Source organism: Drosophila novamexicana, unplaced genomic scaffold, assembly GCF_003285875.2.
Source record: "Drosophila novamexicana strain 15010-1031.04,08,12 unplaced genomic scaffold, DnovRS2.1 tig00001353-arrow-arrow-pilon, whole genome shotgun sequence".
Lineage (NCBI taxonomy): Eukaryota > Metazoa > Arthropoda > Insecta > Diptera > Drosophilidae > Drosophila > Drosophila novamexicana.
Window position 1 is genome coordinate 527,354 of NW_020824851.1, and position 27,856 is coordinate 555,209.

Sequence of the window (27,856 nt, forward strand, 5' to 3'; positions counted from 1 at the left end):
AACCATAAAATAAACAAAAACCATACAGCCCAAAACAAATTCAAGACGGAAGTGTATTTTTTTTCCCAAAGCCGCGCATCCTGTTTGAGCTTTTCGCGCACACACACACACACACACACACACACACACAGGCACAGACACACGCACACACACACTTTGAGACGCGTAACTGGCTCGCGCTCTCGCACACGTATAAGAGTTGTGGAAACGGTAAGTTGCGTACTGTAATTGCCATTACATTCAAATTTTGATTTTGTTAAATGCTTAGCATAAGTAGCACAGAACCGAATCTAGGTATAAGAGAGCGCTTATAAGAGGCGGCAGCAAATGCAAATGCAAATGTTATGCTGCAGCTATTATAAGTTGGCATAACATATGTAACCGAACTCAGTGCTGAAAATGCAAGCAGTATAAGACTGCTGAGTATAAGAGCGGCAGTCTTGAGCGTAAAATTGCAAAAAAAAAAAAAAGAAAAATAAAAGAAAAATGAAACCAAAGCACAAATAACAATAATAAACAAACATTGCAATGTGCAATATTGCACATAGTGTGTTTTAGTAACAGAAACCATAAATAACGCCGCGTCTCAACTAACTCTAAGTATATTATCAAACAGTTCTAATGAAAACAGAGAAACACCCACTGCCACACACACACACACAGACGCACACGCACACAGACACAGGTGGTGAGCAGGTGTGGGGCAAGGGCGGCGACAGCACGCGCGCTGTGCAGTGAGTTCATAAACAAAAAAGCAATAAAAAATATATAGTAAACCAACAAAAAGAAAATAAACAAAATATAAATAAATAAGTATACAACAAATAAATTGCATTGCCCAAGCGCATGCCAATTTTAAATGCCCAAAAAATAAATAAAAATAAAGAAAGGAAATGTGTGCAACCCCCTTCAACTGCACTACACTACAATTTTGGGCTGTTCGTCAACCGTGTCGCGTGTGCCGAGTCACCCCAACCCGTCCATAGCCCAGGGTAATTGACATCTGGACAGTTCAGACGCTTTGCCACAAAGATTCGATGCGGCAAAAGGCAAGCACAAAAGCTACAAAAATAATAAGAATAATTATAATACTAATAATAATCATAATAATAATAATAGTAAAAATAATAATAATAATAATAATAATAATAGCAGCAGCTGCCGCAGCGTTTCAATTGTTTTTCAATTAATCATGCCAAGGCCGAAGGGAGCGCGGGCTGGGCTAGCTCGGATCGCATCGATATTCGCCCATTGCCCAAATGTGGCCATGTGACGCCCAATGGAGCAGTGCGAATGTATCTTATGGATACGTCCGCTGTTATGGATACCTTAGCTGTTGTGTTTGGCATGCGCGGCTGCATGAACTGTCTGTCTGGTTATTTAAGCGCTCAACGCACATGCGCAGTTTTTCAATGCCCAAGCACACACACACACACACACACACACACACACACACACACACACACACACACACACACACACACACACACACACACACACACACACACACACACACACACACACACACACACACACACACACACACACACACACACACACACACACACACACACACACACACACACACACACACACACACACACACACACACACACACACACACACACACACACACACACACACACACACACACACACACACACACCACACACACCACACACACCACACACACCACACACACACACACACACACACACACACACACACACACACACACACACACACACACACACACACACACACACACACACACACACCACACACACCACACACACCACACACACCACACACACCAACACACACACAGCCTTAGCCTAGGCTTAAACAGCTCCAAAGCAACAACAAAAATCAGCATAGAAAACTTTCACTGCTCGCGACGTTCCAGTTTCAGTTTCAGTTTTCGATTTGCTTGAAGATGCGCCCAAAATGCGACACAAAATTCAAAGTCCAATAGATAAATGTGTGTGTCTTTTTTTTCCAATTTTTTATTTGTAAAGCTACGAGCGGATTTCCGCCGCTGTAAATTGTACACTTCCAAGACAATTTGCATAAATACATGCGGACGATAACAAATCACCTCAGAAAACATACACACGCAAACAAAGTTCTAATTAAATGTTACAACTGCGAACAAAAAAAAAACTAATTTGCATTTTTTGGAGAACGACAAAAAGGTGAGAAAATTATTTCTACAATAATTGCGACAGTCGAGTCAAGTGCCTACTTGAGTGGAAAATCAATGCACTTCCGCAAAATCGCCAAACGCACACACACACACACGCACACACACACACGCATCTATAGCAGTTGCAGATACTCGTACGAAGATACACAGATAAACAGGAGACAAACAAACAATTTGACGGGCGCGCAAACTTTTTAATTATTTATAGCAGCAGCGACGCCAGCTGCGACAGCGACGCCGACTGCGACGTCAATATCAGAATTCACACTGCACATTGCATTAAATAAGTTAACAATTTCGAACTGCGCATAGCTATATACACATACATCTTCCAAGCTTAACCCAAAGATAACTGAAATGAACTCTATTAAATTTGTTAAAGATTAACATGAAATATATATATATATATATATGCATTAATATATTATAATTAATACATTTTAAGTTAGATTTTATAAAAACATATTTTCTGTCAATTTTGTTTAATAATTTTATTTGTTTGAATTCTGTCCAAAATTGGCCTAAAAATGCATACTAAAAGAATTTGTCCTAAAGAAAATACTACAAAATTCTATATATATATATATATATATATATATTGTACAGTTCTTGGTCGTCCAATTAATATGTTTCAAAAGTTCCATAACATAATCAAATTAAATATAGCTTTTTGCAAAATATTTGCCTACAACATTTTCCAATAAAATAGTTTTTAATTGAAGAGCAATTTTCATGGGCTTCATTAATGTTTACATACAGAAAGGGATAATTTATAAGCTGCCTAATAAATATCATATACAATTTATATATAGACTTTAGCCACAAAATTTATTGTTTAGCTCACTGTGAAATTATTTGGCAGCTGACAATTTGAGCGAATGATCAATATAACAGCCAGTAAAAAGGCAATATTTTAATTTGTGGACATTTTTCAAAGTATTTTAAATAAATCACTGAATGTCATTGATATCCATTCAAAATAATTAAAAAGCAAACAAATGTAGAATAAATCAATAAAAGAACAAGTACGCATATTATCAATCAACATTTGTCGTAAAACAGTTGTATAACAGCTTGCAACTCTGTTAAGCAGCTCTGTTAATCAGCTGTTATTTATGTTATGTTATGCTTAACTCTGCTCTGTTTAACATATGATATTGTTTTATCCATTAAATAGGACCCCATATGTATGCCTAGGGTATTTTTCAGTCTGGCTTTGCGAAACATTCGCCTTGCTTCTTGGCAAATTTGCAATGAAAATAACATGCATTTTTCTTTGTTTTTACGAATTTTGTTTGGCAAAGTGCAATTTAATTAAAACATATAGTAACTGTATGCATATATATATATATAAATATATTCCATCTGTTATTTATAATTGCATTTACACATATACATATACATTTTGCATACGTGCATTTTGCATATTCCTGTCGCTGCATTGATTTCATTGTTGTTAAATGCACGACAAAATAACTTTCGCCCTTTTCATATTTCGGCCTGCAATAAGCCTTGTGCTTTTTGCTGTTTGTTTGCCTTTTGTTGCTATTAATTTGCTGTGCACATTTTGCGCAATTTCTTGACAACAACGTCGACGACTCCTTCGTACTGTTTGTGGCTGGCGGATGACGTGTGGTTGTTGTGGCAAAATGTTGATAATAACTTTTTGTCTCTCAGTCTCTGTCTGATTGTTGGGCTTGTTATCGCAGCGATCGTTTACACAATGCCGCCGCCTGCTGCTGCTGCTGCTGCTGCTGCTGCTGCTGCTGCTGCTCATCATCAACAACAGTTGGCAGATTTACTTTATTACTCATACGCCATGTGCGCCTGCGCCTGCGCCTGAGTCTGCGTCCGCGCCCGCCCTCTTTGGTACGGCAGGTGCCAAACAAGCGTACAAATATTTGAACATGCCCGTTAATATAATTTGCAAATGATTTATGCGTACTTGCAGCCAGGTAGGCATACAGGCGGGCAGGCAGGTACCCAGGCAGTCAGGTAGTAAAACGAGCAAAACTGGAGCGTCTGAGCTTCTTTTCAGGTTCTTTGCAGCTAGTTTACTCGCATGTTATCACTTCATTAAGAGTCAAATGTTGCCAATTGACTTGCCGAGATATGCCTTGAAAATCGGGCAACATCATTGAACAACATGAACGAACTTTAACAAAAGACGTCGTGCATATCTTAAAAAAGAAATCACATTAAAAGAGACGGCTGCCAGCCGCTAATTAGCATGTCAAATAACCAAAAAAAGGAAAGATGAAAAAAATAGCTATGAATATCAACAATTTGATGGCTAATCAGTCTAATAGGCTGACAAAAACCACAACTGAGACATATAACATATATAGTATATGCAGATCAAGCAAATGCGAAAGGCTTTAGCCTTAAGTTGGCACACTCGACAATTTTCACTTAAGCACTTCAACGTGTCGAAAACATTTAGCATTATCAGCTCAAATCGTACAAGAATATCGAAATGGTCAGGTAATTGCTATTTGGAGAACCCGTGCTAAACATGTTTAATTAGAAGTGTACACTCGAAGATAAAACTTGCTGTTCAAATTTGAGAATTTCGATTATTTGTTTCAATCAAATCGAACTTTAGCCAAGAAAACTTCTTGATAGTTCTTAATCGTAGATTAAACAATAAATCAACTTGATAAATCTTAATTCAAGACTTCTGAAATAACAGTTCTGGAAGAACTTCAACAATATACACTTGAAGAAAACATGCAGCTTTATTCTAAGCCAAATTTTTTCCTTTACACAAATACTATTTTTTTAATGTTATCTCTGATTTTGACTGAGACAGACTTGAGACAGAAAGAAAAACAAGCATAAGAAAAATCTGTTCATTTCTCTAAGTGTACAGCCCCTCTACGGCTTAGAAAATAAGATATTCACCATTAAATCGATGTAACATAAACAACATTTTGTGTATATTTCTCTGAGTGCACGCCTTGCTGCAAGCCAGACGAGTTCTATAATGCCAATTGGACTTGTTGATTTGGGCTTCGCAAAGCTAACTGTTGTTTGTGCCAGCCAGAAGTACTCAGCAGCAGCTCGTTTGTTGACTAGTGTACACTAATATTGTGGCTGCAGCTGCGACTGACATTTCGGGACTCTCCAGTCCAGATTGCATAAGCGGCCAATCCGAAAAATTCCAAAAAAAGACAACAACAAAAGCAACATATAGAGCAGCCCTGATCGGAAACTTGTTTTTCATTTATTTATTTTTTTTTTTTTGTAATATTTATTTATATTTTTTCCTTTTCGTTTTGTTTTCTTCGTAAACGAAATTAACATTAAATGCAAACGTGAAGGCGAACGCGACCTTAGAATGGAATTCAAGGCGCTCGGAAAACCGCCGAACTTGGTAATTTTCCATAGCTGGCTACAACTGGGGAATCTTGGGAGCTTGTGAGTCTTTCAAAGGGTCACGGCTTTCACCTCAAAGCAACAAGAACAACAACAACAACAGCAACAGCAACAGCAACTGTCTGAACCGGCAGCAATCATTATGACGCTGACAATGACTATGATAATGATGTTGATGTTGATTTTGATGTTGCTGTTGATGATGTTTATGATAAGAGCTGCCCGCGTTTACGGCCAAACCTTTATTGTTATTTATAGCCAAATAATTACCGCTGACAACGATAAGACGTCGCGAGGCCCAAGCCTCATGACTGTCCAAAGTTAGTGGCAACTGCTGCCACGTTTACCCAGCTGATGAGGCTGGAGCCAGTCAGTCGAGGTGAGGCGTACCGACACACAATATGAAGATCACTTTGCACCGAATCGTCTGATAAGGTTTCGCATTTCGTAACAGCTACAGCAGCGGATACAGCAGGTATTAGTCACACACTCGCAATATTCAGATATTTATTCATATGATAAGTAGAGTGTGAATGAATCTCAAGTCACGCAGATTATTCCTCAAGTACTTCCCATTCGGGCTGACTCGCAGTTTATTGATTCTAATTTGGTTCATATGACGCTATCAATTCAAAGCAGAACAAATGGAAATCAATATGATTATGTGTCAAGCAGAGCATAACAGAGTGTGACAGTTAACAGCACTAGCTTAACATAGGCAGCTTAACATAAGCAGCTTGACATAGACTACTTAACATGGGCTACTTAACATTTGCAGCTTGCCATAACCTCAATTTATGGCAAGTTGTCGAAATATTACCCATGGCATACATTCAAAATAGGTAATATTTGTATTATTATTATGGATTTTGATTTCTTTTTGCTTTTTCAACTGACAATCGAATTATAAACTACGCATATCAGGCGTGGGCTAAATCAATTGGGCTTTTCCCCGGGCCAACACATAACGTGGCAATAGTTAGCACCTGTGCGCCGCAGGCGGGAGTTTAGAGTGAGGCTGTGTCATTTGTTGGTTTAGCTCATTAGCATCATTTGGGCTTGACAGTCTTTACAAATGAGACGCCAATGAGAGGGCAGAAATAAGAAAATACAAATAAAAATCAAATAAGACCAATATGAAACGAAGCGCAATTGAAATTGAAGCTTGAAGCTTGAAGCGAACTGTGCGAAGCCTGACTAAACAAACACTTAATGACCAGCAATAATAAACGACTTAAGAACTCGCTGTAACACAAAGGGAAAAAATTTGATTAATTTGCATTGAAAAAACAAAAGCAAAAAAGTAAGACGTAAAAAGCAGCATTAAGCAGCTAAAAATGGCCAAATCCCGGATAGGCAATCGAGCAACAGGTGGCAATATGCATGACAAGGCGATTCGCAAGTGCCGTCTGAGCAAACATAAATACATATATGTATGTTAGATTTGCCGGGGCCAAGCCTTGTCCACATTAACATCACAGCCAACTGCCGAGCACTTTTATCAGAGCAGCTTAATCCAAAAAGATTCTAAATGCCAACTGCGCAAACAAAACCGACAAGAAACAAAGCACTTTTTGGCCATCCCGAAACTCAAATAAACCTTGGAACTGCTAATCGACGGATGAGCGAAAAACCAAGACGAAGTACAGCACTGAAATTAAATATGACAGCAGAAATATAATAAAAATTAAAAAAAAACACACACACACACAAACTGGGCTAAGCAAAGAAAACGGAGGCTAAACTAAAAATTATAAAAAAAAAACAAAAAGACAAACGTCTTGTCGCAGTTTTTTTCCGTCAACTTTAAAGCTCTCTCGCACGCATTTTACATAATTAATATGCTATATAAGCAATTATTCTTACGATTGTTGTTTAAGCGATCATAAAAAAAACAAAAGCAAAAACAAAAACAAACAAAAAATATAATAAAAAGCACAAAAACAAACAAGCAAATAAGTTAACTCTGTCCGCCAAAAGCGGAAGCTATTATAAGTGATAAAAAAAACAAACCAAGTATTAACTAACAGCAGGTAAAAAATGAAAATACTAATATAAAAAAAAATTAAATAATATAAAAAAAAAAATTGATTCGCATCGAATGCGTAGCACACAAGTCACAAACTCAAATAAATTGGAATTGAAATTGAAATTGAAGCTCAATGCAATGTTTTGTGTTTGTTTAGAACTTTGTGGAGTTTCGTTAATATTATTATTATTATTGTTGTAGCTGTTGTTGTTGTTGTTGTTGTTGTTGTTGATGTTGCTGCTGTTGCCACTAATTGCATTCTAATCGGCGACGAAGGTCTCGGTCTCGGTCTCGGCCGCGATGGCGGTCGCAGTCGCCGTCTGGCAACAGTACAAAAACACAAACACAGACAAGCTCTGAGAGAAAAAAATAGATAGATAGATAGATAGATAGAGAGACAGTCAGACAGTCAGTTAGGTGGACGGACGGGCTAGATAGACTAGAATACTAAAAACTGCAACAAAAACAAAATTCATTCGTTTAGTTTGCGCTGTGGAAAGCAGTTGGCCAAGACGCATCTCAGCCGCAACTCAGCAAACGGTGACTGACCACAGCGAACGGCCATACGGTGCGTATGTGTGATGTGTGCAAATAACATACATACATATATATATATATACATATACATATTGATATATACACATGTATTTATATATATGGTAGAGGTTTGTGGCATGTGCGATCGTTGTTTTTAACATTTCTCCTTTCTCCCACATTTACCTCTGCTGCCTCTTACCTGTTGTTGCTTGTCTCCCATTTCTTGTCATGTTTGTTGCCATTGCATTTGCCTCGACGGCCCACGGAGCGTATGCGCAATGCACTTGCCCTAGAATACTTATGTTTACAAAACGGCGCTCTGTCCTCTCGCCTGGCTGTTGGCCAACAATTCGAGTATTTATTTTGATGCCTTGTTGATAAAAATCATTGGGATCGCCACATACTTACGGCCGCAGTATATAGTATATATATATATAATATTATTTGACTTGAGAATTGAACTAGACACAATTTTAACAGTTTCACAAGTGTAGTAAATTCAGCAGCAAGTTCAAATACAATTTTCAAACTGGGTAATATCAAAAAAAAATATATATATATATCTATAAATCTAGAACAAAACATTTTCAAATCAAAGAAGCAAAATAAAAACAAACTTGGCTCAAACAGAAATTAGACCAAAATTCCAACAAGCCGTTTATTATGATAACAAACAAATTATGAGCAACAACAACTGCAAAAACCTTTAATTAAAAAAGATATTTATATATAAATAAATGTATATTATAGATGTAAATTTGTTGCTGCTCTTGTTGATTTTGTTTAATTATTAACATTAATTTGTAGTTGGCATTGTTTCTACTTAATTATTAGGCTTTTGGCCCATTGACTGTAAATGTGACAATTTGAGAGCTACAAATACATTTTGGCCAATGGCCATCGCCAGCTCGGGGGTGTACACTAGCCAGCACAAAAAACAAACACACAGCAATAGGAAAAAAAAAACTCTAATAATAGTTAATCTACACAGATAGCCATTAAAATTGGTGTGCTGAGAATTGGCTGGCGGGAGCGGCTCTTTGGATCTGAGCCATTTGCATTGTGCTAACAAATTGAAAAAAAAAAAAAAACATATCACACACACACACACACACACAAAAATGGGAAAACTAAAACAACAATCTCTGGGCGAAAATTACAGAAAAATTAACACGCAACTGTGCACACAATAATCGTATTAATAACAATGATTTTTTTTTTAATATACAATATATGTGTATATATTTATTATAATCACACACATGCACATATGTAACGCCAGTAAATACATGCATGTATTTGATATGTATGTACCATATGTACGACATGTATGTACGTATGTACGTATGTACATGGCATGCGAACAGCTCGGCTTTTCCAGTGGCAAACGCCAGTTGTGATTTCCGTCCTCCGTTCTTTGTGTCCAACGACAAGTGCTTCGAGTGCTTCGCGTGACTTTTGAGCCATAAACTATGTGTGAGTGTGCGAGTGTGCGAGTGTGTACTTTGTGCTATTTTATATAGCACCATTGTAATCCCCGGCCATATATTGAATGTTGGCATTTATTGCTGCTCGCTAAAATCACTTGGTTAGAAAAAGCAAAATCACAGCTTAATCAAATTTAAATTGATTGATTTGCCTGCTATAAAGATTAGCTGCGAGTCAACTGTAAATCGCTCGCTTCTAATCAAAGGTAAAACTACCCTAACTACTCAATGATAAGGCAAAAGAGTTAAATAAATAAATAATTGCTATAATTTATGATTAACAATAGCTTCTGGCCGCAAACTGACAAAAGAACGACAAATCTTAGCTTCCTTCTTGATAATTAACAAATAAATTAGACAGATTTCTTCATTTATTCACAAAATCAATAACATTTTTCTTGACTATTTAACCAACTAGTTGCCAAAAGATAATTATTCAAGAACTGAACCAAGTATTTTTATAGACAAAAAAATGGCAGAAATATCTTATAAAAAATCTATACAAATGTCTGCAACTTTGTAAGCAACTGCTCTGATTGTATAATCAGCGATTGAATATAGGAAAAAAAAGGGCAAAATGAAAAAATTACGTATACATAATTTAAGCGATTCATCGATTGCAGTCAGTTGTGATATTTGTTTGTTTTTTTTTTTAGTTTTTTGTGTCTTTGTGCCGTTGTCATTTTAATTAAAAATTCAATACGAAATATTTGCCAGCAAATAACAACAAATACGAATTTCAAGTAGCGCGCCTAATGAAATGAAATCAGCAGCTAAAAATGTTGTCTAAATATAGTCAAATACCTGCACATAAAACCAGTACCCAAGTCCCCTTCACACACACACACACACACACACACACACACACACACACACACAAGAAGGCGACATGCACGTGACTAGCCAAAAAAAAAAATAAGAAAAAGAACTTAAAAGAGCGGCACTTGGCATAAAGATTTATTAAAATTGATTAAAGCCCAAATTGTTGCTAAAGCAGTTGTTGATAGAAACTCCAAGGAATTGCCAATATATGAATAAAATATATATTAATAGATATCTCTATAGAATAGCAAATATACCATTTCCAGTGCAGGCAACAATGCGAATATGCGTATATGGTATATTCACCGGCAATTTAACAGCTGTGCTCGTAATGCCCTCTGAATGGAGAAGCGCTATTTTTAGATGAGCACTTACAGTTAATGCTCGCACACAACTGAGCAATATCGAAGAATAAAAAAAACGTGGGGTTTCAAGTTCACATCCCTGGGTGCGAGCGAGTCTGTTTGTGACTCAACGATTATGGGATTGTGTCGATGCGCTTCATTAGTAAGTCAATCTTAAGTTGATTACAGCAATTATTTGATTAATGGTGCTAATCGTCACACTATATATTTTATAATTATGACACTTGATGCCGTTTCCGATTACTGAATAATTAGAAAATCGAAGAAAAATACAAGCGTTTATTAACACTTGCATAGTTATGAACCTAATTATTTTTTAAATATCATACTAACATCACACTTTCATATGCGTGCATGCTCAGATGTTTACACGATTATGTTAAGCATTATGCTAAGCCATATGTTAAGGCATTGCGTTATGTTAGGCATTATGTTATGGATTTTGCTAAGCATGATGTTAAGCATTATGTAAGGCATTTCGTTAAGCATCATGCCAAGCATTTTGTTAGGCATTATGCAAAGCATAATGTTAATCAAATTGTAATGCATTATGTTAGGTATTATGTTAAGCACTAGTGATGAGAAGGATCAGATCAGTTAGAGAATGTAGTCATATATCCGGAAATACCTTCAGTTCACTTTACACGTGCTGCTGAGAGGATAGGGAAAAACTTGATGTGTGATTGTAGTACTTGAAATTTCGTTTTAATGAACCTCTTCAGTTTGTTTACTTATCAATAAGTTTCGCTTAGCCTTCGACTGGGCAATGTAATGATAAAGCTGCCAGCCAAATCAGACATTGACTCTTCCAATAGGACATTAGCTAAATATTCCGAATACGCGATATTTCAAGGATTTTCAGACAGACAAAGTTTACTTTTAGATGCAAAGTTTACTGTTAACACGGCTGTCTCAATAACTGGGTCATTTTCTCTTCTTAACAATCTAACAATATCTGACTGCTTCAGAGCTGCATGAGCTCAGCTTTTAAACTTAACTCTTCAGGGTTGTTGCCCTGTTCCACTTGAAGGCGGCAACACTCTTTGGAGACCCAACTTGGCAACACTTGAAGCTGAAGAACAGCCCATACACATGTCAAGTGTGCCACCCTTCAACTTCTCAGCTCTCATTTTATTGACACAAATGTGCGTTTATTTAATGATCGACTCACAAATTTAAGTTTGCATATTGTTTTTGTTGTTGTTGTTGTTGTTGTTTTTCTGTTTCACTCGTTAATGAACAATGAGTGTTGGGCAACAACAACCCTGCAGGGTTGCCACCACCTGCCAGTGAACAGCAATTATTCTTCATTAAGGCAGGGTATATTTTGCATAATGCAATTAGTCAGACTGAGTTAAGGCAATAAACGCGAAATGGAAACCAAAATCGTATCACTTGACCAAAAAATCACAAGCCCAAGCAATTGATTGTGCGCCTCTTCCAAATAAATTGGCCCAATCACCAGTTAATCATAATATTTATGATCTGCGACAAATCACAGCACATAATCACGCGCTAATAACTGGCCACGGGGCCGATAGCTGCGATAAGGCCTCACAATCTACCGCTAGATGAGCTGTTTTTACGCTTTCAACTTTACTGCCAAGTGCTAACCATATGGGTAATTTTCTTGCCCACACCTACATGTATATGCCATACATATATATAGATATAGATATATATGTATACATATTAGTTTGGTTTCAGATTTGTTTATGGTGCGAACCCAGCGCTTGTGTTAATTAATTAGAATTTATGACTGTCAATTGCGCGGCCGGCCAGTGACAATAAATAGCTATTAGATACTTGGTTCTTGACGACGGCTGACAATCTTATCGGTACATGGAACCACCGAAATGCCTGACTAGCTAAACTTTAAACCAGCCGCCTAACAAGCATACATACACTCAGAAAAAACTCTCTCATCGAATGCACTTGCCACCCGATCGATAAATAACTATATGTCTCTATATGGCAGTAACTTTATACTTCAGCTTGGTAGAAAACAAGCTCAGTCTTCGGCAAAGGGGTCCATATGTGACCGTAGTTTCGTCTTAGCCAAAAGTCAGTGTTTCGAAAGTTTGATTGGTTGGCTCTTAATATCAATAAGAACAATATGTATATAGCATATAAAGCATATGTATTAAACATTATGCTCTCGACATTTTTGATAGAACTGGAATTTGAAGCATTTTTTGTAGTCAAGGCTTTTATGTTAAGAAAATGTTATTTTGAACTTTCGTTAAACTCAACATTGCAACATTTCAAAAAAGCTTTACAACAGTGGAACCAATGGATATACCTTGTTTATATATGTGTATAAACAAGTCCAATTCACATTATACGAAAAAATCTAAAATAAATATATGATTACATAAAACGCGATCAAAATTGCAGCATACTCTAAATAATAAGTATAAAAGGAATAATAATAACAATTATAAAATAAAGTAATTTTTTCGAGTGTAAGGGCCGGCACACGCCCAGAGCTGTCGGGCAAATCGGTTTTTTTTTTCGAGCACGGCCGAGAGTTTCCGATTATTCTAGAGTCCGTCTAGAGATATTTCAAAAGCGCCGCATTGCCGCCTGTTCGCCTTTTTGGTAGCTCCTCGATGCTCTTCCTATTCATGTAATCTTTTGAGTGGGTTCTGGCCAGCAAATTGGCAAACGAATCAGGGCCGAGCAGGTCGGTCATGCCCCGCCCCCGTTGCCGTTGCCGTTGCTGCTCCCTGATTATTTACTGTTAACTGTTCGTACTCATACTTCCAGCTAACGATAGATAGATAACCTTGTCCATTTAACTATTGGCGCGCTCTTGGACCCGTCCGTCTACGATTATGCCAGCAACAACAACTGCAGCAGCAGCAGCAGCAGCAGCAGCGGCAGCAGCGGCAGCGCCGACTGCGACGCCCGCCACTAATCACTCCAATTAGCTAGAAAGTGTTTTTTGTTTAAAATTCGCACGTTGTCGCAGTTTCTTGGCATTGTATTGTGAGGCAGGCAGCCAGTCAGACACTTGGCCAGCGGAGCGTCAGAGCCAGAAACCCAAAACGCCAAACAGGAACAGCACCCAAGGAGCTGGCCTTTTAACGGTTATCGTAACCATTTGCCGCATTGTTTTTTCTGTGATTGTGTGAGTGCCACTAGCTAACTATAATATACAAGTGCAATCGAATAAATATGAAAAAAGTTATGCAAAGTAGCAAAGTAAGAAACTTTAGGAGTCTGCGGCTAAAAGACTTTTGCACGTCGCGCGCCAAATTCAAACAGCCGAACCAGCTAGATCGCAAATGCCCTAAGAAGGCAAACAACAAAACATGAAAGCCAAAAAAAAAAAAAAAAAAAATCAAAACTGAAAATTCATTTAAAAAAAGTACCAAAAACAAAACAACATTAAATACATGTACGTTAAAGAGCCAAAGCAGCAACTAAACAAAGCGCACGACAAATTTGAATGCATGGCAAACAAATAATAAATGAAATCAACATTAAGCCGAATTCTGATTACTCTTGCAAGCGCATCTCGCATATTGCACTGCTGCGATTCAAGTGATTCAATATAAAAGTTTATTTTGCAAGCCAAACGAAAAGACAGTGCTAATTAATTAGTTCAAACCAAATTCAAAGACAAATATTTCATTTGTGAATTTTTGAATATATCAAAATAATTTATTTTAAATTGACAGAGAAATATTTTATTTGTCAAGCTCATTTTGAAATCCCATCAATTTTGACGTACTAAAAGCAAATTCTATTTTTATTTGTAAAATATCCTTTTGATTTTAATTTGAATTTCTGAATATTTAAGATAGTTATAACAAAATTTGTATTAATTATTACAACTTAAATGAAATATTTTTGATCTTAACCGAACTCAAAAATATATTCCAGAAAATTAACTTTTATATAAAAACAAAAATACAACAAAATGCAGTATGCATTAAATCTTAAATAAAATATAATTTAAATTTTACGTTCCTTTTGATTTCAATTATAAATAATGAATATTTTTTATTATTATAACTGAAAAATATATTTCAGTCAAAATTTCAAAATCTTGAATCAAATATGGTTAAAATGTTTTCCTTTCAATTATAAATATTGATTATATATATGAACAGATTTCCATAATTAAATCTAGAAAAATATCAAAACTTCCCCTAAATATAAAGTACACTCTCCAACTCTTGCTCTGGCATAGTATAATTTATGCAGAGAAAGAGTATTCGGGCTGTGTGCACAACTTGGCTTGCAGATGTAACCTGCTGCCTGCTTCATATGTGCTTCAGTTCATTATTGCCAAAGGGGTTTTTTTTTTGTGCTTACTGTCAGTATTTTTGAAAGGCCGGCTAAAGCGCGTCCGTTCGCCAAGCTGGCAGTTATTGTAAAGGGCCTCGCTTTGGCAGTGAACAAGCCAAACAAAAAAAAAAAAAAACTAAACTTTTGCTTTTTCAACGCTCTTTCTGCTATTTTACTATATTTTCATGCTGTTGTTTTTTATTTATTTATCTATCTTCGTATTTTGCTGTACATTTATTTGTGGCACATGCCAAAACATTGGCCACTTAAGGCCCAATCTGTATTGTGTGTGCACACGGATAATGCAGATTACACACACACACACACACACACACACACACACACACACACACACACACACACACACACTCACGCACACATACCTTATGCTGTGCTGCTCGATGTTTTCTGTCTCTTTTGTTGTTTTTTTATTTTTCATTCAGTTTCGTGTAATTGGGCAATGTGAATGCGCGCGCGATCGTAAATGGCCAAAAAGACAAATTGTAAAGTGGCTAATTTTATGCAAAAAAAAAAACAAAAAACATAACAACAACAATTGAAGCAAATGCAAAAGTGTAGCAATCCAAGCAGGCAGCTCAATAGTTTTAGATACATCGCACACTTAGAATAATAATTCATATAATATACTTGCCGTTATTGTGGCCTGTGTGTGTGTGTGTGTGTGTGTGCGTGTCGGGCGCGTGTCTTACCAAAAATTAAAACAGCTTAATAAAAAATATAAATAATAATAATAGCTAAACAGTAAGAAAAAGCATTGCCCCACACGCAGCAGCTATAATAAAAAAACAAAAATAAATAAAAAAAAACAACAACAAAAATATAATAATTAAAATTTTAAGAAATCAAACACAAATGAAGAAAATGGCCCATAATTGTCCCATTTTTGGCAGCGGCTCAATTGAATTGTTATATGCACACACACAGACACACACACATACACACACACATGCATTCACACGAATGTTGCTTTTGCAATACAAATTCCCTGCTTAGCCCATTGTGCGGTTCACTGTATAATTAGTTAACAGATCTACGGCTAAAACTAAACGACTTGCTGGCAAATAAATGTGAAAAAAAAAAACCAAAGAGCGGCAGCCACAAAAACCGCAATTAAATACCAGAAATAATAATAATATCAATCGCTCAGCACATATAGTATAAGAGGCTATCCCAATAGGCCAAGACACGTGCGCCTCAAGCACATGCCATAACACGTAACATACAAAAAACGAAAAAAAAAAAAGCAAGTAAAAGTGAAACACGGCTGGCAGATACCCTGCACTCATTCATATGTTATAAGCATACCAAAGACCAGAACTAAATCTAAAAGAGAGAGGCTTATGGCAAATGAAATAAACCAAAAGTTAATCTAAATATTTCAATCCGCGTATACTTTATGAGAACTTGCATACCAAATTTGGTGTCAGTAGCTCATAAAATCTCTAAATCCAAGGATTTTGGGAAGCTTTTCGATAAATATCGATATTATGGAAATGGGCAAAGATATCATACAGCGTATACCTCAAATTTCTCTAGCTCTTATAGTTGTTCTAGCTGGTGCACACATTTCCACAGAGCCAAATAGCATGTATTACCAATTTCTAGGGGCCACATTTATTCGGCAAGCGGAATTGCCTACGGCCAAATAAATATTTCAAATATTTTGCCAGTTTCCCCCATTGGAAGTGACGTCAGCAGCATCATGCGCATCATCATTATTATAATAATCATCGCCAGTTGCTGTTGTTGTTTTTATTATTTTTTATTTTTATTTTTTTTTTGTTTTTTGTTACTGTCGGCAGTAGCAAGTTCTTTTTTGAAGCATGTATTATTATTAATAGCCAGTTTTTCATTATTATTATTATTATATACTTTATTTTCGCACGCTGTTTAAAACGCGCACAAAACGCGCACTGCTCGGCCCAGGCTAGAATCCGTGTCCGTTTATTGCGCCGCAAAACTCCAAATTGGTAGTTTACCTAACTTGGCCTATAAACATTAAACACATGCTCGCAACTGATTCGCAATTCATGACCGTAAAATGCAAACAAACAAACAAGCAACAATAAAAAACCCCAGCCCATCCCTAACTCCTTGAAATTGGTAATTGAATCCCGCGGGAGCACATGCCGTATAATAATTTTTAATAGTTATACCTATTCCACAGCTAGCTAACAGCCCATAAGTACTTGAGCCATCGGGCCCGGAATCACGGTGTGCAATTTGAGCACATATATTTTTTCTGTAACCATCATTACAGACACAGCTAAGTTGACATTTACAATCAGCATACTATCCAGATTTAAGTACAGTTCACACGGTACCCAAATATATACCTAACATTTCTATTGAGTGGCTGCGACATGACTATAACTTAGCGAGTATCTCATGCCCCCTATATACATATATATGCATACAAATATATATGTATATATATAGCCAGATAGCTGGGCACGTGTGAACTGAGCTTAACACTTACAGTGACTTTTACAGCATGCAATGTCACATGATGTTAAAGAGAGTTAACATTAAGTTAGGATGTTTAATGTCACATTTGCTCGTAACTCTCTCTTTCTCTCTCTCTCTCTCTATCTTGCTCTTTTTGTCTCGCTCTCTTTGTGTGTCTTTCATCCTAATCGAAACTGAAAAACTGGAAAACACAGAAAAACCTGAATACTTTCGTATACACATATATATACTACCTAAAGCACAAATTTACCTGTATCCAATTTACAATCCAAGTCCCAGACACACACACACTCACAACTCGTGTGACTCCTCATTGGACCCAAAAAGATCGCTGATTCTATGAGTCTATGTCGGTCTTCCTCTTCTTTAGCGTCTACTTTTACGTTTTTAGCATACATAAATATTAATTTTTTGTTAACAAATTATAAAGCAGCGCCGCGCCTCGTCTTATTAAAAGCCATAACTTTGGGCATTTTTATGTTAATTTTGGCAGTTCTTTTTTTTTCAAATACATTTTTTTTGATTTGGCTTTAAGAATATCTATGCCACATTTTTGCCGTCTGCCATGTACTACATACGTGCCATAAGAGTAGAGTGTTTGCCCAATTTGTCGCCAGCTCGTTTCTTATCGCTTCATTGAAGCGACAACCAAAGTTGCCTTATGCTGTGTCTGTGAATAATTGTATGTGCGGAGTACTAATATGCAATTAATTGATGTGTCCACCTGGCCAAGCGTCTCTACCTGTCTACCTGTGTATAATTGAAACAAAACAGAAAGAAAACAAAGCAGCAGAAAGAAAAAAAACAACGTCAAGCAGGAAACATGATCTTGAACTTGCCGCGGCCAGCAGCTAATTACAGCAATACACAACAATGGCAAAATGCTAGACGATGGGAATAAACGCACCTACATACATATAAACACTCGAAAAACTATTCATATCCATTTATTGTCGAACTACACGCCGTACTACAATAGAGTTTCATATGCATCACGTATGCAAATAATTGATTCTAATTAGCGGTCCTCCATGGTCACTTGGTTCCTGGTGGAAGCATTAGAAACTCGCCAAATAAAGTCTTTGTACACATTCTCGGTTCTGTTCTGGGAATTGGGTTTCAGGTTCGATTATAATACAAATTAATAAATAACTAAATACTATTTGAAGTAAATCGAAACTAATTTATAGAGTAACGCATGCTGATTGAATCTGATATCATATGAAAAGTAAAGCCGAAAATTAAATCAAATATAATATACTTACAAATGTTACACACACACAGAGACTGTTGTTCGTCACAGTCTGTCTATCGTATTGCAGGGCACATTAGGTCGAAACCAAAAGCAAAACCAAACCCAAACCCAAACCAATTCAATCCCATAAAATTAAATCATTTGTCTACGAAAATTCCGACAATTATGGCCACAATTTCAATAACGAAAATCTACTACTCATCGTCTCGTTTCTGTTGCTGTTGATGTTAATAATAAAGCTTAATATTAATATTATTATTGTTATTGTTATTGTCATTGTTCTGCTTATAGTATAACACATGCCATGGCGCACTTATTTAGTATAATGTAAATATATATATAGTGTACATACATCATATATAGATATATATACATATACATATGTATATATATATAGAACTCAGAGTGAGTTCAGCCCAAGCTTAGGCTATTATTGCCCATCTCAATGGTGGCTGTAATAAGTTTTCAATTGAAATAATGATCGTACTATATACATATAATATATATTTACCACACGTGATATTTTATGGCCGTTTTGTTTGGCTTTGACTGGCAAATTGTTTTATAATTATCTAATGGATTCTATTCAACATCTTTTTCTCTCATTCTTCTCATTACAGCAAACAGTTAACTCGCCTTATTGATAATAAAAAGGGAAACTTTTACCCCCAACCACCCACCAAATAAAAGAGCAACACACAGCACAGAAAAGACCAGCAAAATGACTGGTTTCACCAACGCCGGCTTTGAGAATGATGAGCCCGTCAAGGTGAGTGTTAATACCTTAGTTTACAAGCTGGGCAATTGGCTATTGAGAAGAATCGAGGCTTTACGGAGAGCTATAGCTGGTATGAAGGCGTGATAGATCAAGCCAAGCTCAATTTATGTTTATCATCGACCAGGCATAAATAGTGAGGCCCTACTTTTCTTTTCTCTACAATTTTTGTATAAAAACCATTGGCATTAGTTCGGATTGCTTTATAGATAGAACGTCTGCAAAACTGGTTCTGTAACTGAACCGGTTCAAGCTCGAAATTCCAATTCATTGTTTAAAATGAGCCAAAACTCAAGCAAAGCCCAGCCAAGAACCAAACTAGCTCATAATTTTAATCAAAGCTCATGTAATTCAAAATTAAAATCAAAGCATAAAAAACTTGAATAGAGCTTTAACTTAACGCTAGCTTGTATTTGAGTTATGTTATGTTTTCAGCAGAATGGGAAATTCTGAATAAAAATGAAAATGTTTCAATTAATGAATTTGTATGTCACGGAACCTGACTTCAGGTTCAGGTTCATGAACGAAAACTAAGCATAAGACAGCAAGGAAACGCCCAGCTGGTAAAAACTTCCTGACTTTAGCCTCAGACAAAAGTCAATGTACGCCTTATATATACAAACTGAATGAAGAACAAGCATGAATCTAAGTTTAGCTGGAAAACCTTTCGAATTAGATATAACGAGAAGTCGTTTAACGATTCGATCGCATGCATTTCTTGACCTATTCATTTCAGTTAGTTGATGGAGTTACGAGTTTTTTACAGACGTATGTAGACATCGATTGCACGGCAATTGTTGAGCTCTGATCGAAACAAGTTTACAATTCAATCCTATTCATATTTATTTGGAATGTATTTGTGCACTCGTGTCAAGCAATCAAGTTTTATGTTTATCGGACTGGTTCGCATAGAGCAGCAGCATACTGTTCGATGTAAAAAACATAAATTAATACAAATAAAACCAATAAAAATTCCTTGATCGAATACGTGCAATATTCGTTAAAGTCATTCATGCGCATTACGTTAAGCCCAGCCCAATTGATTAAGTATGATGTCTATAAGGCTGGCTACGATATTACACTTATTGACAGGCCAATCCGGCTAATGACTGTGTTTGCCTTCGCCAAGAAATCATGTTTTAAATTGACACGCGTCACATTATTTATGATGTGCCCCCAAAAACAAAAATAAATAAAAAATAAAAAGAGATATTATAAAGAAGGAAGTATTTAAAAGCAGCTCACCTCTCACATTCGTACATGCATTTAGTTTTAAATTTATTTGTATATATACATATATATTGATGATCACGGGATGTTGGTGATTATGAATGATGATGTTGCCAGCTAATAGGCGGGCGGACAAGCGGACAAGCGGGCGGGCGGGCGTTTGGGTGCTGTGAAGTAAAGTGGCCACTCCTAAAAAAACACATAAAATAAATTTCACCTCAAGAAACAGAAACAGAGACAACCACAAAGCCCACGCTAAACAAGCCAAGCCAAAAAGAAATGTGACAGCAGAAAGCGCTATAAAGCCAAAGACAAACACGAATACACGAATTCGAATACGAGTACGAATACTCGATAACTACAAACCCATTACGTATATATATATATATATACGTACGCTATGTATCGCATAATGCCGCAAGTTATAAATGAGCCTGGCCCAATTGAAACCGAGCCACAGTCGCGTGGACTTGAATTGTGTTTCTGCACATTGCAATTGCAAAGAGCTGCATATATACATATGTATGCACATATATATTATACTTCTATTATATATATATATATGTGGTTATCATAAGTGGTTTTGCTGGCAAACATAAATATTGGTCATTTATAATGAGTCTTGTAAACCACCCATGGGCCCATTGGCACAGCATCCAAAGTGCTTGTAGCCAGTTCCAAGTGCCGGGCACAAAGCATTCTCAATGGTAAACCCGTTTTTGTTGTTGTTGTTGTTGTTGTTGTTGTTGTTGGCAGTGCACAGCCACATTAAGAAACCAGAGAATCAGGCAGCAAATAACCCAAAACTCAATAACAAATACAAATTTATGTAAAGTCAAGAGACATGTAAAAATATGGCAAGAGGAGACGGCGCAGCGACCAAACAAACACACACACACATACAGACAAGCACACAGACAGACACACACACACACAGACAGACAGACAGACCGACGGAGAGACAGACAGGCTGAAAGCCAAAAAGCAAACACGAAACGTGCCGAGTTTAAAAATAAAACAACGCAAATCTCGTGCGCCGTTGCGCCGCTCTACGCGCTTCTCACAGTGACAAGGCGCTCTGGCAATTGCTAATGTGCCCCTCACCACCCCTCGCCTGGCTGCCCCCCCGCCAGCCATCGCACACAATGTAACTGGTTTGCTGCTTGTAGGTCTGCTGCTGCTGCTGCTGGCTGCGAGATTTTCCGTGCTCTCTTATCGTATGGTATTTTATGCATGTTTCGCACTTGCCACATGATTATTATTGGATTTGGTTTTCGATTTGGATTTGCTTTATTTTAATTAGTGTTATTATTTTATACAACATGCATTTATGTCTGTCTGTCTGTCTGTCTGTCTGTCTGTGTGTGTGTGTGTGTGTGTGTTTTGTGTAGACATGGCCGTTTTCTTGGCAAATTGGCCGCAGCGCCACCTGCCGTCAGCTACAGACATCAGCTGTTTTGAGCGCACAGAAACGAAGGCGAGGATCAAGCGGCGAGCGTAGACAACAACATTTACAGTTACAGCCAGTTGTTTTTCGACCAGTTTTTATTTATAACATAGTACTTATATTTTTTGGTTGATTTTTTCTTCTACTTCTTTGTATTTTTACAAACACTGCAATTATATGCACATGTGTGCGATCGCACGAGCAGCTTGGAGGACAGAGGAATTTCATTGAATTTTCATTTGAATTGGGCAAATTTTGACAATTTAATACTTCACTTTTAATGCAAGTTCAACTTTGAATGTGTTCATATTTGATGCCAACAGAAATAAATTACCGAAAAATAAAACGAGATGGTCAAAATTTCATCGTCTAAAAACTTAGGTGAAATCAAGATCAGATATTCAAAAGGAAAGGAAAACAAATTTCAAACTAAGAGGAAAACCTTTAACATATGACATTTAATTGTTGAACACATTCAGAACTGAAGCGAAAAGTACATAAATTCTACCAGTATATGGTATTTCCATAGGCAATTATATTTCGTTGCGCTTCGTAATACTGTTATTTTAGAGAAGGGTGCTCCAATTGCCACTCAGCCACTGGCAAATGCGGCGTATGAGTAATATTTAGCCAAATGAATTCGTCTGGGCCGCATTGACGTGGCCGAAGTAGCTCGTGTTGTTGTTTGTGTATATTCATTTTGTTTGTTGCTCTGTTTTCTGTTGGTCGCCAAAAACTTGTTTAATTTTTTGTTTTGCCTTGTTTTTTTAGCACCTAATTAAATGCAATTTTTTAATGTCAGCACAACAGCAAGAACAACAACATCAGCAATAAGATTAACAATAATAATAATAAAAATAATATTAATAACAGCATCAACTTTACAGTTGCACGTATTTAAACTTCATTATCATGCATTTATAATATGCTTAGATGTGTTTGTTTAAACATTTAAGACTTTGTGTTTTATTGATAAGCTCGGGGAATTTTCGCTGCCCTGCGATTTGCATACAAACAAAGCGAGCTCTGCCCAACCACCCAACCACCCACAGCCCCAACTCCACCCTGTCATCAGTTCCTCCGGCCGCGTGTGAACCTTAGCCGCAACAAGGGGCTATTATGCGATAATATTTAAACTACTTACATACGATATTGTTGTTAAAAAAGTAATCGATTCAAGCTTGCATAACGCCGCTAGCTTCTGTTGTTGTTGTTGTTGTGGCTGTTACCTACCTAATTGGCCAGGGGACGTGGACGTGGACGTGGACATGGGGCTCCATGTCGGCTTCGTTAAATGCCAATTACAATTTCGTACCTCCCAAAAATAAACTAAAACAAAATAAAAACTTAACGTATATTGCGTTAGCGTTGAAAATCGTTCACCCCCTCCTACCTACTCTCCCCCCCCCCCCCCCCCCCCCCCCCCCACCCTCCCTGGGGACCGCTCTGTAACCTTCTGAGCGGTGCGGCAGCGCATGCAAAATCACAATTTCGATTTCGGGCAGTTCTACGACCGTGCCCAGCTAGCTGGCAAGTGCCTTGCGCATTTTTTATGACCATTTAAAGACCGCGACGCGCATGCGCAATGTAAAACGCGCACCGAACGCTCACAAAACGCGCGAAAAACGCGCGCGTTCACGCATTTTATTTTCGAAACTAAAAGCGCAAACGCGCCAACACATAAATAATTAATTAAGATTGTCCATGTGTGTGTGTGTGTGCCAAAGACAACCAAAGAAAGGCAAAGTGCAGCCAAGCCGCACCACAAATACCCTTTCACTTGCAAACATATGTTAGTTCCATATTTGACGTAGATCTATCCTAATTACAAATTTTGTAGAATTCCATTCGAAACAAAACAATCAATTGATCAAATTCTAAGAATTCAATTAGGAACAATACAATATTATGATTCGATCATATTCTAAGAAATCTATGAAGAATTTTCTCATACCATATACAAATTTTCAATCAACTTTTGACAATGGGGATTTTTCTAAATTCCATTGCACAGAGAGAAAAACTTGAGAACCTGAACTGGAATCAAGTAAAAATAAGTCTGGAAAAAGAAATGAATTTTTACAATTTTGTAATGCTTGAGTTAAGGATTGAAATATGAATATGAACTCTTAAACATCAATTAAATGGAGTTCGAATTGATTCGAATGATTCAAATTCATAGAAGGCAATTCTTATGTTGGACCATTTTTCTATATGTATTCCACCTTTTTCCATCCATACTACATTGACATTTTGAATGAACAACGATTAATTTTCGCTTTACTTTTGCTTTATTTTTAGCCAAAAGCTGGTTTCGAGCCCGACACCGCCTCGCTGCGAGAGAAAGTTGTGCTGAATCCGGCCGAGAAATGGCGCATATTAAAGAATATCTCAATCATCTCGATAGCGTTCATGGTGCAGTTTACTGCGTTTCAGGTGAGCGAAATTGATGAACGAAATGCATTTGGATGCACCTGCTAACCAATTGGCCAATTGTGCCTCAATACAATTTTAGGGCACGGCCAATCTGCAATCCTCGATCAACTCAAAGGATGGTCTTGGCACAGTATCGCTCAGTGCCATATATGCGGCGCTGGTTGTCTCTTGCATCTTCCTGCCCACGCTGATCATTCGCAAGCTGACGGTTAAATGGACGCTCGTTTGCAGCATGCTCTGCTATGCGCCGTACATTGCCTTCCAGCTGTTCCCGCGCTTCTACACCCTGGTGCCGGCTGGCATTCTGGTGGGTTTGGGCGCGGCGCCCATGTGGGCGTCCAAGGCTACATATCTGACACAGGTTGGGCAGGTGTATGCTAAGATAACTGAACAAGCTGTTGATGCCATTATTGTGCGCTTCTTTGGCTTCTTCTTTCTGGCCTGGCAATCCGCTGAGCTTTGGGGCAATCTCATCTCCAGCTTGGGTAAGTCACCACACACATCCCAGCCACCATCGTTCCACATCTAATCTCTCTCCTCCTCCCTCTCTCTCTCTCTCTATATGTGCCTCTTAACAGTTCTGTCCAGCGGCGCACATGGTGGCAGCAGCAGTGCCAATTCCACAATCACCGAGGAGGATTTGCAGTATTGTGGCGCAAACTTTTGCACCACCGGCAACGGCGGCCACGGCAACCTGGAGCGTCCGCCAGAGAATGAGATCTTTGAGATCTCTATGATCTATCTGGCGTGCATTGTGGCCGCCGTGTGCATCATTGCCTTTTTCCTGGATCCCCTTAAGCGCTACGGTGAGAAGCGCAAGGGCTCCAATTCGGCTGCGGAACTGTCCGGCCTCCAATTGCTGTCGGCCACGTTCCGTCAAATGAAGAAACCGAATCTGCAGCTGCTCATACCCATTACAGTCTTCATTGGCATGGAGCAGGCCTTCATTGGCGCCGACTTTACCCAGGCATATGTCGCCTGTGCATTGGGTGTCCATCAGATTGGGTTCGTGATGATCTGTTTTGGCGTTGTGAACGCTCTCTGTTCCATACTATTTGGCTCCGTGATGAAGTATATTGGACGCTTGCCCATCATTATTCTGGGCGCTGTTGTTCACTTCACGCTCATCTCCGTGGAGCTTTTCTGGCGGCCCAATCCCGACAATCCAATCATCTTCTATGCCATGTCCGGACTGTGGGGTGTCGGCGACGCCGTCTGGCAGACGCAGATCAACGGCCTCTACGGTCTACTCTTCAGGCGAAACAAGGAAGCTGCCTTCTCCAACTATCGCCTATGGGAATCCGCTGGCTTTGTCATCGCCTATGCCTATGCCACAACGCTCTGCACCCGCATGAAGCTCTACATTTTGTTGGCGGTTCTCACGCTCGGCTGCATTGGCTATGTGATTGTTGAGATTCTCTACAGAAAGAAGGTAAGCTAGGTCCAAAGCTAACATTTCTTAAATACATTGATTTAAATGCATATTTAGATAAAGTAAGCAACAAAAATGGATTATTTATTAAATTTGTTGTATTTCTTATATTTACAGCAACGCAAGATCAAGAAGCAGGAGAAACTCGAGGCCGCCGAGAAGGAGAAGGAGGCCGCTGCCGCTGCGGCAGCTGCTGCAGCCGCTGCAGAGGCCAATACCGGCTTCGGCGACGGAGTCGAGGAGACCGATGATGAGCTCGATGATCTTGAAGAAGATATTGTAGTCACGCGCCTGTAATAATCGTAATTTGTTAATTGTTGTACGTTCTTTTTGTTTATTTTGCCGACGGCGTCGTTGCGGCTGCTACAGCTCCACTGTTAACGGGTAACGGGTAACAGTGAGCAATTCTGTTAATCAAACACGAGTGCAAAACTGTAAAGCATATGTAAATTCAAACACACACACACACACACCAAAAACTATTGCATAGCTGCAGGCGCACACATTTCGTCGGCGCTAATCGTTGTAGTTGTCGTAGTACTTAGTACATTCCCTCTTCCCAATCCATTTAACACAAAAGGCCAACAGGCAAGCGCACACTCCTGCGCTTATATATATATAGATAAATATATATGTGTGTGTGTGTGTGTGTTTATGTAGAAATGTGTGTGTGTGTATAGGTGTGTGTGTGGTCTTGTGCTCGTGTCACGCACAAATTTAGTTTGTACATACATATGCAAGAAATGTTAGCAGAGAGTTTTGCAAGTTTATAGCAATTGACGACAGATGGCGCCTTTAACTTAACCTAGTGTGAATTACAAGCATCGGTGTGTTAGTTTAGCTGTAAGACAAACACGACACACAGACAACACACACGCACACACACGCATGCATGCACAAGCACCACGCACAATGACAACATGCTGCAGCAGTATGTGTGTCAATATGCCTATTAAATTGTTATTTTATTTTAAAAACTAGCATTAAATCTAAATATATATATGAATTTTTTTTCAATTTTTTTTTTTTGCTTATATACAACAACAAACAATTAAACAAACAAGAAAACGTGATAACCAGCCACACTCACAAATAAACACACACACACACACACACATGTATACAAACGTACACACACAGACACGAGTGCACACAGTCACAAAATAGTCAAATTTCTAAACTAAAACTGGCCGCGAAAACTAATATTAAAAATAATTATAATTAAGCAGTCGAAAAAAAAAACAATAAAAATATATGCAAAAAAAAATATAGCAAGCACGCGATTAAAACAAATTTGATAAATGCATAAGCAAAAAATATAGCATGCAAAACGATAAATACATTTTTTGCTCAGTATTATGTTTTAAACTAAATTTAAGTGAGTTATTGTATCCTGTTTTTTTTTTTTTTTTTATTTAACACCCTTTTCTTTTGCAAAAGAAAAACAAAAGAAACGCTATCCAAATAGTATATTTTTGAATGTATATATACATATATATATACATATAAATATATACTATACATATATGCATATAAACAAATGGAAAATTTTTTAATTTCGTGTTGGAGAAGCATTATCGAAAACCTCCCTTCGATTGCAATTATTATTATTTTAATAATGTTGCATTAGCACAATATACAGACACATATATTTTTTTGTTTTATTTA

At 37.7% G+C, this 27,856-nt stretch overlaps 1 protein-coding gene across 1 annotated transcript; it reads left to right on the forward strand.

The window, feature by feature from the left end:
- LOC115767180 (UNC93-like protein) lies at positions 1-27,452 on the forward strand. The gene is made up of 6 exons (XM_030711369.1): positions 1-210; positions 19,489-19,637; positions 24,622-24,756; positions 24,836-25,241; positions 25,335-26,188; positions 26,306-27,452. The coding sequence occupies exons 2-6, from the start codon at positions 19,590-19,592 to the stop codon at positions 26,483-26,485; spliced, it is 1,623 nt and encodes a 540-aa protein (XP_030567229.1). The 5' UTR covers positions 1-210; positions 19,489-19,589; the 3' UTR covers positions 26,486-27,452.
- Positions 27,453-27,856: the final 404 nt, after the last annotated feature.